This window comes from Neofelis nebulosa, chromosome 2 (assembly GCF_028018385.1).
Source record: "Neofelis nebulosa isolate mNeoNeb1 chromosome 2, mNeoNeb1.pri, whole genome shotgun sequence".
NCBI lineage: Eukaryota > Metazoa > Chordata > Mammalia > Carnivora > Felidae > Neofelis > Neofelis nebulosa.
This window is the reverse complement of record NC_080783.1, coordinates 170,673,396-170,685,682: the sequence shown is the minus strand read 5'-3', so window position 1 is coordinate 170,685,682 and position 12,287 is coordinate 170,673,396. Positions and strand designations below refer to the sequence as shown.

Below are 12,287 nucleotides of genomic sequence, written 5' to 3'. Positions count from 1 at the left end.
ATCTCTTCCTCCACCTCTCTCAAGTCCAGCCCCACTGGCCTCTTGAAAATGCTAGGTGTCCTGTTTCAAGGGTTCTGCTTGTTTTCCTGTGCCTGCAATTCTCTTCCTGCAGATATCCTCATGGTTCCCTCCTTCACTCCTTTCAGGTCTTTACTCACCTGTCACCTTCTTAGCCCTTTCCTGGCTACCCTTTCTTTATGTAATTGTTACTTCCCTCTTTCCTTGTTTTATTTTTCTCCTTAGCATGTTAATTTAAGTGCACACACACACACACACACACTGATATACCATCTATAAACACTTTATGCATATTTAATTTATTTACCACTTTTCTACTTTACTGGACTGTAATCTCAGGAGTATTTGCTGGTTTTGTATATTATTGTTTCCCCAGTGCCTAGAAATTGCCTGTCATATTGGAGGAATATATAAACAGTTGTTGAATGAAGGAATGAATTAAAGAGATTTTGTTGTAAGTTTGTTTTATAAATTAGCAAGGAGCTCAGTAATTGAATTATAGTAAGTCCAGTACATTTTCACATATTTCTTCTGTTGTATTCTCTTCTTTTTTAATGGATGTATTATCTCTGATCCCCAAGGAAATTAATTATAGTAATTTTGAAATTCTTCTGATTCTTTTGCTGTTTCTGTTTCCTTCTGGATCCTTTTTTGTTTTTGTTTCAGCTTTAATCTTACAGTTCTCCTTTGGATGCCTTCCCTTAAATAACTGCTATGTGTTTATACTTAAGAGTGAGGCACTAAAGAGATGAGAAGTTCGGTGTGTTTGAGCATGGCTTGTTAGCTGATGATTTTCATAGTAGGGTGATCAGGTGATAAGCTTGCCTTTTCGTTGGGTGACCTCCAAGTGTTAGTAAGGGCTAATCTTTTCTCTAGAGTTGCTTCATTGTTTTCAGAGGGGAGTTCTGTCATCTCCCTGTGGAATGCATGTTGCTTGCTGGTGCTCCAGTACCGAGATGGGAAGGATACTGAAAATCCTATAGTTTAATATTCTAGAGTCTCACTTAATTCTTTAGCTTTTAGTCATCACTGTGCCTGGTGTACTAAAAAGGCCATATCTTTATTCAGTTTTTCCAAAGAATAAACCTTTACTTTGCTATGTGTAGGATGCCTAGTGTGGAGCAGAGAAGGGGGTTGTGAAGAGGGACCTGATAATTGAGTCTATATATAGGCTTTCAGTGAGTTTCCTTGTTTTCAGTTTTGTGTCTCACCTTTATTTTTGTGCCTTTATACAATCTTCCTCTCCGAGTTCTGTGGGGTGAAATTGCTCACTTTGATAAATATCCTGCCATCACATCTCTATCCCCCCTGAAATTAGATACCTCCTCTGCTCTGCTGATGTAGATTATTGTTATCTTATCTCACATCCCCTATTCTTCCTCCTTTTACTTGTTCTCAGTCTAAAGATAATTATAAAGAAAATACTCTTATTTAATGATAACCTTACTACATGATAGTACTGATGCTTGAGACCAAAAAGTCTCAAATAAAAATATGAGTATTAGGAAGTTAATCGTTTGATTGTGGAATGGATGTCAACACAGGAAAAAATATTTACAAGTGGCTAGTTGTCCTCTAGCTACAGAACAAAATTTATATTACAGCCATTGAATCCTAGATATCTAAGAGATCTTAGAGGTTATTCAATCCAGAGCTAACATTTGTGGAGTCCTTACCATATGTTTGATACTTGATATACATTATCTCATTTAACCAACACAAAGCTTCTGAGGGAGGGTACTGTTATTCCCTGTATACATGAGGAATCTTATGTCAGTAACCTTCACAAAGGCCACAACTAATAAATGGTGGTGCTGAGATTCAAACCTCAGACAGTTCAACTTAAGAATACATGCTTATAAGCACTATTCTATACAGTTTCCTATTTATACATCAGTCCACAGGTTCCACACAGTTGACTTGCTAGTCCTCATTTCAGCTAATAGTGAGCTAATAATTTCTTTGGAAGTCTTTTTAATTTTTGGACAGACCTCTGTTTAAAAAAGCATTTCTTATATTGAGTTAGAATCATTCTCTATGTGACTTTTACTTTTTCATCTCACAAAGTAAGGGAGTAAGTTTGCTTCCTCTTCTAGAACACACACTCCCATTTTCTCCAATGGTACACAATTTCTCATACCCATTGCTATTTTGGTAAATGTCTTTTTGTAAACACCTTAGAGTGTCAGATTTATGTTGATGATTCTATTTCCTTTCCTTCTAGTTCTGTATTCGCCAAGTGAAATCTGCAGGATATTTTTCTTTCATAGGTCCTTTTTACTTCTGGGATTTAATGATAAGAACTCTGATTTCTTTGAAAATCTTCAGTGACTTATTATTTGAGAAGACAGGAAAGGGATATTAAGGATAAATGATTACCAAAATATATTTGGTAAATGCCAGAAAACTAATATTATGATAATAACGACAATAATAGCCAACATATTAGAGGCCAGGTAATCTTCTGAGTACTTTACATATGTTAACTGATTTAATTGTCTGATAACAACTTTGTGACATAGATGTTATCAATACTGACATTTTGTAGCAAAGGAAAATGAGTCCATCTAGTTAAGCAACTTGCCCAGTTCAGATAGTTTGAAAGTACTAGCCAGGTTCTGAGCAGAGACTAAGTTCCATAGTCCATGTTTGTAATCTTTGTGCTATATGAGACAATTCTGTAGTACTTTAGAGAAAGGTATAATCACTTCAGACTGAGGTTCTTGGCAGTGGAACTTGGGCTGGAACTTTGAGGACTGATTTTCTATGGTCAGAAAGGAAGCATGAAGGATGGCTGCATCATGAGCAAAAACAGTACAGTAGAATGTTATAGGATGTTTATGGTAGAATGTTATGAGGTAGAATGTTTAATGTGACTAACAAGGGCCTGGGTGATCTCGCTCTTGTATACCAATCTGTCTTCCTCTTTTCCCCTACCCTTGACCCATTCTAGCCTTCTTTCTATTCTTTCAATGTGCTGAGTGTACTGGCATCCTAGTCCTTCGTATGAGCTGATTTTTCTACCTGGAGTGCTCTTCTACTAGAACTCTTACATGTGACTTGTTATTGTCATTTGTGTCTTGGCATAACCTTTTCTGACCACACAATCTACAGAAGCCTTCAAATGCTTCCTTACCACATTACCCTGTTTTATTTTTATCATGGTTCTCCTCTTGAATGGTATATAAGCACCATTAGTTACCTGTTCAATATCCACCTTTTTTTTTTTTTGCTAAGAGAAACCTGATTTTATTTGGGGTAACAGTGTACCTACTTAAACTTGGTCTCCCTTCTATTTAAGCACAGTTTGCCCGGTGAAATATAAGCTGGTGTGTGCTGGGAAGTTTCTGGGAAGATTTCTGCTCTTCTGATGAAATGGTAGATATAGATGTGGTTCTGTCACTCCCCCTTATGTCTACCCGTTCCTGCCTTGAATGTGAATTCAACACCTGGGATTTCAGCAGTACTTTGTGATCACTAGGGAAAGGTCAAGAGAATTGTAGAAACTGTTTGACATCAATTAACCAAAGCCAGCAATCAGACTTTTATGTGATAAAAACAATTTCTATTAATTAAAGCCATTGTTGTTTTTTATTTTATTTTGTTTTTTGTCAGTTGGCAACAAAAATAATTCCTAATTAATATAAATGATGTTACCAATGATAGAAACCTAGAGAAGTCTAGAAGGGAGCTAATTTGGGGAGGCAGAAATGGTCATTTTATTTTGATATATCAGTTTGAGCTGACATTGCAGCATGCATCTACTTACTGTAGGAGGCGGTATAGTATAGTGGTTATAACAGAACTAGAACACTTAGGCTTAAATCTTGGCTCTGTGAGTTTCTAGCTACATGAACTTGCACAAGTCACCTAATTCCTCAATATTTCAGTTCCTGCAACTGCAAAACATGGATAATAACAAAGCCTAACAGAGAAATGGTTGAAACTGAGAGTAGATAATATTTGTAAGAGAGAATATAGGATATATAGAGAAGATAAAGGATCAATAATTGATTAATATCTGCACTTTGGGATGCAGGAATAAGTAGAGTCAATGAAGAAGGAGATAGAGAAGAAATAGTTCAGAAAACAGAAGGAGAAACAGGAAAGTAAAATATTACAGAAATCTAGGGAAGTGAGTATTTTCAGAAAGAAATGCTTATCAGTGTTGATCGCTGTAAAAATATCAAGAGGATAGGAAATAATAAAAGTCTTTTATTTGAGGACTAGAAGAGTGTATTTTCAGTACAGTGAGGGGTAAAGTTGGGTTACAGCAATTTAAGACTAAGCAGTGAGAAGACAGAGGAATGAATATCACATGCACATTTAACTTACTTCAGTTCAACTACATGAACTCTTGTAATACAACAGGAATGTATTTTTCCATGTGTACTCTTTATTACATGCTATAGACTGTAGTGTATTGTACATTAATACACGTTACAGAATAGGGTTGTACATACAAAACCATGCATAACACCCTTTAAACAGTTTAAAGGCCTTTTGAAGATAATTTTGACTATATTGATTTTGACTATATTTGATTTTCACATCATGGGCTGACTTTAGAACCTAACCACTACATCACATGTCGCTCCACTGTGAATACAGTGGTGAGTATAAACCACAGAGGTCTAGACTGCTCTGTACTGGGCAAAGTTGTACAGGTGTGGTGGTAGAGGCTAGAGGTAAAGGTTTTGGCCTGGGGAGAGGTTTTGGCCGGTTCTATTTCTGTTCTTCCTTATACCTACTAGCATTATGAAGGAAGAAATTGCTTAACTTCTGTCCTCTAGCTTTTTCCTTTGTAGATTTTGAGACCTGTCAAGGTAGCACATAGGAAAAATGTGATAAATCATTTGACCTCTTGAAAAATGATTTGCCTTTTAGATAATAAAGCCGCTTCAATGTATTTTTGACTATGTTATTAAAATACAACGAAGGACTTGCCTATTCTAAAATTATTGTTGAGCAAACCACTGAATTCCCTTTTGAAAAGCAACTATGAGATAGTAAACTCAGTTATCTTCATTTAAAAAAAATTTTTTTTCAATGTTTATTTTTGAGAGAAAGAGATGAGCGTGAGCAGGGGAGGGGCAGAGAGTGAGGGAGACACAGAATCAGAAGCAGGCTCCAGGCTCCGAGCTGTCAGCACAGAGCCTGACGTAAGGCTCAAACTCACGAACTATGAGATGATGACCTGATCCAAGGTCTGACGCTTAACTGACTGAGCCACCCAGGCTCACCTTAATTTTTTTTTTTTTTTTAATGGTTTTCTCCTACCCAAACAAGAACTACATGTTATAAAGTTTGGAAATGAGAAGTATAAAAAAAAAATCACCATGAAGTCTTTCCTTTAGAGATACTATTCTGTTCTTTATCCATCTAGTCTTTTGAAAACATGTATTTAAGATTTTAACATAATTGAGATGAAATTTGATATATAGCTTTATATCCTGCTTTTTCTCTTAATGTTATATAGTATTTCCCCAAGTTACTAAATAATTTTGTTATCTTTTATTTTGTATAGTGTATCAGTTGATAATACCTCATGTCATATAGATAACCTAGTTCAGATTTTTTTTTTTCATGTAAATTTTATGTTATCCATTATGAAGAGACTTTAAGGTTTTGACAGTGTGTCCTTTCTTGGACTATAAAAGAAGAAAATAAAAGTTTTGACTTTTGATAAAAGTTTTTAGAATTAAATTTTCAGTTTTTAAAAAATTTAAACCCAAGGGGCGCCTGGGTGGCTCAGTCGGTTAGGTGTCCAACTTCGGCTCAGGTCATGATCTTACTTGCAGCTTGTGAGCTCGGGCCCCATGTCGGGCTCTGTGCTGACAGCTCGGAACCTGGAGCCTGCTTCAGATTGTGTGTCCCTCTCTTGCTCTGCCTCTCCCCCACTCATGCTGTGTCTCTCTCAATAAACAAACATTAAAAAAAAATGTTTTTTAATTTAAATCCAAGTTAGTTAACATATAGTGTAATGATTTCAGGAGTAGAATTTAGTGAGTTACCACTTACATATAACATCCAGTGCTTATCCCAACAAGTGCCCTCCTTAATGCCCATCACCCATTTAGCCCATCCTGCCACCCACCTCTCCTCCAGTTTGTTCTCTGTATTTAAGGGTCTCTTATGGTTTGCCTCTCTTTCTGTTTTTATCTTATTTTTGCTTCCCTTCCCCTATGTTCATTTGTTTTGTTTCTTAAATTCCACATATGAGTGAAATCATATGATACTTGTCTTTCTCTGACTTATTTCGCTTAACATAATACACTCTAGTTCCATCCATGTTGTTGCAAATGGCAAGATTTTGCCACAAAAAGATTTCATTCTTTTTGATCATGGAGTAAAACTCCATTGTACATATATATATATATACCACATCTCCTTTATCCGTTTGTCAGTTGATGGACATTTGGGCTCTTTCCATAATTTGGCTGTTGATGCTAGTGCAGCTATAAATATTGGGGTGCATGTGCCCCTCTGAATCAGCATTTTTGTATCCTTTAGATAAATACCTCGTAGTGCAATTGCTGGGTCATAGGGTAGTTCTATTTTTAATTTTTTGAGGATCCTCCATGCTGATTTGGTGATTGTTTCCTTTGCTTTGCAGAAGCTTTTTATCTTAATGAGGTCCCAATAGTTCATTTTTGCTTTTGTTTCCCTTGCCTCTGGAGACATGTCAAGTAAGAAGTAGCTGCAGCTGAGGTCAAAGAGTTTGTTGCCTATTTTTTCCTCTAGGATTTTGATGGTTTCCTATCTTACATTGAGGTCTTTCATCCATTTTGAGTTTATTTTTGTGTATGGTGTAAGAAAGTGGTCCAGGTTGATTCTTCTGTATGTCGCTGTCCAGTTTTCCCAACACCATTTGCTGAAGAGACTGGCTTTTTTCCATTGGATATTCTTTCCTGCTTTGTCAAAATTAGTTGAATACGTTTGTGGATCCATTTCCGATCTCTATTCTGTTCCATTGATTCATGTATCTGTGTTTTTATGTTTTCGTTTTGTTTCTATTTTTGCCAGTACCATACTCCCTTGATGATGACAGCTTTGTAATATAGCTTGAAGTCTGGAATTGTGATGCCTCCAGTTTTGGTTTTCTTTTTCAACATTACTTTGGCTATTCAGGGTCTTTTCTGGTTCCATACAAATTTTAGAATTGTTTGTTACAGCTCTGTGAAGAATGCTCGTGTTGTTTTGATAGGGATTACCTTGAATATGTAGATTGCGTTTGGCAGTAGCAACATTTTAACAATATGTGTTCTTCCAATCCATGAGCACGGGATATTTTTCATTTGTTTGTGTCTTCTCCAATTTCTTTCATAAGCTTTCTATAGTTTTCAGTATATGGACCTTTTACCTCTTTGGTTAGGTTTAGTCCTAGGTATTTTATGGTTTTCAGTGCAACTGTAAATGGAATCAATTCTTGATTTCACTTTCTGCTGCTTCATTATTGGTGTATGGAAATGCAACCCATTTCTGTATGTTGATTTTACATCTTGTGACTTTGCTGAATTCATGTATCAGTTCTAGCAGTTTTTTGGTGGAGTCTTAGAATTAAATTTTCAAATCAAGTTATTCTTTTTAAAAAAACAAGTCTGAAAAAACATTCTTGATGTGGTATGTAGGAGCTAGGAAAAGTGTTAGAAAGGCATGTTTTTAAGTGACTGAGGCCTAATGTCCCAATAATTCCTTATTAGTTTATCTCTTTTTGTTGTTGTTGCTGTTGTTAAGTCGTCTTGAGAAAGTAATTTAAATCCTTTGGGGCTCAATTTTCCTATTTATAAAGTGAGAGTTCAGTAATTTCTAAAGTTTCCTTTGGCCTTTCCATATTTATTTACCCAATATATATTTTTAAAATAGACTTTATTTTTTTATTTTTAATTTTTTTTAATGTTTATTTTTGAGAGAGAGAGAGAGTGTGAGTTGGGGAGAAGCGGGAGGGGGGGGGGCGGGACACAGAATCTGAAGCAGGTTCCAGGCTGTGAAATCTTAGCACAGAGCCCCACATGGGGCTTGAACCCATGAACCGTGAGATCATGACCTGAGGCAAAGTCAAGATGCTTAACTGACTGAGCCACCCAGGCACCCCAATAGACTTTATTTTTTAGAGCAGTTTTAGTGTCATAGCAAAGCTGAGTGAAAAGTACAGAAGGTTTCCATACACTCTTTTCTCCCTATCAACCACCCCTCTCCCCAGACATTTGTTACAACTGATGAACCTATATTGGACACATCATTATTATCACCCAGAGTCTATAGTTTACATTAGGGTTCATTCTTGGTATTGTACATTCTGTGGTTTTGGACAGAGGTATAATGCTGTGTAGCCCCCTTACAGTATCATACAGAATAGCTTTCCTTCCCTAAAAATTCCTTATGCTCCACCTATTCATCTCTTCCTTCCTATTAATCCCTGGCAACCACTAGCCTTTTCCAGAACATCATATTGTTGGAATCTTAAAGTATGTAACCTTTTCAGATTGGTTTCTTTAACTTAGTGATAATGCACTTAAGGTTCCTCCATGTCTTTTATGGCTTTGATAGCTCACTTCTTTTTATTATTTATTTATTTATTTATTTATTTATTTTTTGCTCACTTCTTTTTAGTGCTGAGTAATATTCCATTGTCGGGATATACCACAGTTTATTTATCCATTTACCTACTGAAGGACATTTTTGTTGCTTCTAACTTTTGGCAGCTGTGAATAAAGCTACTGTAAATATTGTTGTGCAAGTTTTTGTATGGACAGAAGTTAAATTTTCATTTGAGTAAAACTTTAATGTATTTTTCAGTTGATAATCTTTAAAAATATATTAAGTAAATTGAGAAAAGTTAGAAAAATTATAATTGTCAAAATCTGAATCAATAAATATGCACAAGGGGGCTTCATAGTGCAAGTGGGTTTACAAATAGTAGGCACATTTTATAATTAAAGAATAGAGGGCTCCTTTCTGACATTTTGCCCTGGGTCACAGATTTGAATCATGGTTGATGAGCAGCTAATAAACCCAAATGACTTCTTTATTGATCTTGAAAGAAGGATGAAGAGATGATAATATTAGCTTTGTTGTGTTGATTTGAAAATGATACAATGATACCTGCCCACTAGATACTGGACTTTTTACAAGTGACATTAAATGAATATAAAATGAAGACAATTTTGGACTGTAATCCAGCCATTGGCTGGAGGTGAAAGAGGCCTGATTAAATGCCAGATTCCTCTGTCTCTTATTTTCATTTTCTGCATTTTTCCTTTTTTTTTTTTTTTTGTAGAATGTAAGTAAAATAAATTTGAACGATGTATACTTTAGGAGTGTAAGAATTATAGGTTATGATTTTCATTATATCTAGTTTTTCTAAGTACTTGTTTTTAAATGGTTCATTTCCATTCAATTAAAAATGTATTTCATATTAACTGTCTCATTGGAATATGTTTTAAGTAACATTGTATCTGTATGCTAGGGCTATATATTTATTTTAGCCACATTTCAAGAGAATCTATAAATGCAATATATAAGAATTTGATGATCCTGCAGTTGAATATTGACATTTGGGAGAATTTAGTTTTTACCCCTGAAATTATCCTTTAGAAACATATTATAATTAATTGATCATGATTAATGATGTGTAAGTACTGTTGATATTTTTTCAGCATTCTCTAATTCACATAAACTTTTCAGAATCCTTATAGATCCTGGTTATCTATAGAAAAGTTTATTTCTGTCAAAAAATGTCATCCAAAAATTTTTATTCATTTTTAATGAAAAATTTTTTAATTTTTTAATTAAATTTGTTTCACAGAAAGATTTAAAGTGGTTTAGAATGGGTGTTGGATTGTTAACGAGTCCCACATTGACAGAGGTTATAAAGGTTGTTGGTATCCCCACAATTCCAAGTATTACTTCCTTCACTTCTGAATTGTATAGTTTTAGAAGGTAATATGTAAGGTATGGATTATTGCTATTTATGAGAACACTGTATTTCCTGTTTACTAAATTACTGCAGAAATATTTTTTCAAATATGTGACTCTGAAAAGACTAAACTTAATTTTTAAAAATAACTTTTTATTATAGCTTTTGGTTAGTTTAACAATTCTCTGAGGTAAGGGGACTGGGTATCTTTTGCCCCATTTTGTAGATGATTGGTAGAGTAATTTTGTCCAAGTTCACATCAAGGTAAGTTGTAGAACTGAGATTAGAATGGACCTTGTGACTAAGTTTAATGGTGTTTCTTCTGTGTAAAGGTACCAATCTTTCACAGTATTTTACTATAGTCAGGGATACCATTTTGTTTCATTTTCTGTAAGCCAGAACAGTGAAACAATGGTACTAGATAAGTGTAAATGAGAGAAGCTAACAAGAGAGACTCAGGGCTAGAACATTAGATTTTGTCACGTGGTCCTACTGTACACTCTTGCATCCAATAAGGGATTTTTCTGTACTTTCTGTTACAGATGCTGAAAATTTCTTCTAAGGAGAAATATCCCTTATTTACTTTTGTAAATGGTCATTCCAGAGACTATGATTTTACATCTACTACAACCAATGAAGAAGACCTTTTCTCAGAGGATGAAAAGAAAAGATTAAAAAGATTTAGCACAGAAGAGTTTGTCTTGCTCTAAAGATTAGTGCATTTGTGCTTGGTGGGAAGAATTCCTTTGAAGGGGAACAATGAAGAGAAACAAGTTTACTTGAAACTGGCTTATTTTCACAAATATCTTAATTTTATATGTTCTTTTAAAAAAGAACATTTGGAAATACACAAGTTTTAAAGATATTTTTCTGAAGGAGAAATGATTTAATGAATCTTGATTTCTAATAAATATCAGGTAATTCTGGCTGTATTCCTGTTTCCCTAAGATCTGCTAACGATAACTCTAACTTAACTGCGAGCCTTCCAGTCTTCAAATTCTTCCACCTGAGGCCACTAGTCTCCTGAAGATTTTGTGATATAGGCCCCCAAATTGGGATCACCAAATAGGTTCAAAAGCTTCAGTTTATACTAACAACCAGAAGACCAGAGAATGAATCTTCAGTGCTGCCTAGCTTCCTGATATTAATGCAACCAAAGGAAACTTATGGATGTATCTTGATATATTAAATAGCAATTGTTAGCTATGATATGCATATAATTATATCAGTAGAATTGTAAGTTAATGTAATACTTAGCAATATGATTTTATAATGGCTCCTCATTTTGCTTGCTATTGAGACTTCTCTGAGGAATATAAAGTATTGGTATTCCCTAGAAATTTAAAGGTTATGTTATTAATAATAACTTCATCCAATCAAATCAGATAAAGGCAATTTTATATGATTAGTGTTTGTTTCCTATTCCAAAACTGAAATTTTATGGGAATTGTACTTACTATGGAGTTTTTAAATCTAAAAATAAGTACTAAAAAAGATATCAGTAGATGCTCCTCTATGTGGTTTTGCTATTTGTATAAATCAGTGTAGTGGTGTTTAGAAGCTGAGGCTATCTATAAGGTAAATCTGCCTTAAATGTATTTTATGTTACTGAAAGGCAAATTTGTGATATAAAAATATGAGTTATTATTCAGCCAGAATTATATACTATAATAAAGATGTGAGAACATGAACCTTTGTTTTGGTTTTAATAGGATTGTTTTAATTCTTTAATTTGAAAAAAATCATTGTCTGATATGAAGTCTATTTATTTATAATGAAAGCAAATAATATTGTTTCTCTGAAAGAAAAATATTAACTTATTTTATGGAGTTTTCATGCTTCAGTGTGGAAAGGTGACTTATAAAGACATAAGATTGTGTATCATTTAAAGTCATTGATCTCTTCTATCAGAAAGCCTATTTGTTAGGTTTAGAGTTGCATGCAAAACTGAAAAACAGGGTGGGCAGATTGCTTTAGTATGCCTGACGAGAGAAATCAGGTTTGGCATTTCCCAGTGAGGACAGTTTACTGAATTGATATAAATAGCCTGAAATCTAAAATTTTCCTTTACTCCAGATAAAATCTGGACAAATTAAGTCCAGTACTAATTTCCCTAGAATGTCAAAGCAGTACTAGGAATAAGAAGCCAGTAATATGCCTGATTTTATGTACTGCAGTTGTCTAAATTATTGCAGCTTGTTTTTTATACACACATGCAGTAATCACAGGATTTTACAACAAACACATCAAATGAGAGTGCCCATACCTTCAAATGAATCAGAACCGATTATAAGTATTCTCTTACAAGAACTATATAAAAGTTTTGACTTAAGTATAGCATTCTGTTATT

The 12,287-nt window shown here is 34.5% G+C and overlaps 1 protein-coding gene across 5 annotated transcripts in view; it reads left to right on the top strand.

Moving 5' to 3' along the window:
• The window catches only part of ATG4C (autophagy related 4C cysteine peptidase), a 96,833-nt gene extending 85,205 nt beyond the window's left edge, over positions 1–11,628 (top strand). For all 5 annotated transcript variants that reach the window (XM_058717159.1, XM_058717155.1, XM_058717158.1 and 2 more), the window contains one exon: positions 10,480–11,628. In XM_058717159.1, coding sequence (XP_058573142.1) covers positions 10,480–10,647 — 168 coding nt within the window. In that variant the 3' untranslated portion in view covers positions 10,648–11,628. The remainder of the gene's footprint in view (positions 1–10,479) is intronic.
• The last annotated feature ends 659 nt before the right edge of the window (positions 11,629–12,287 follow it).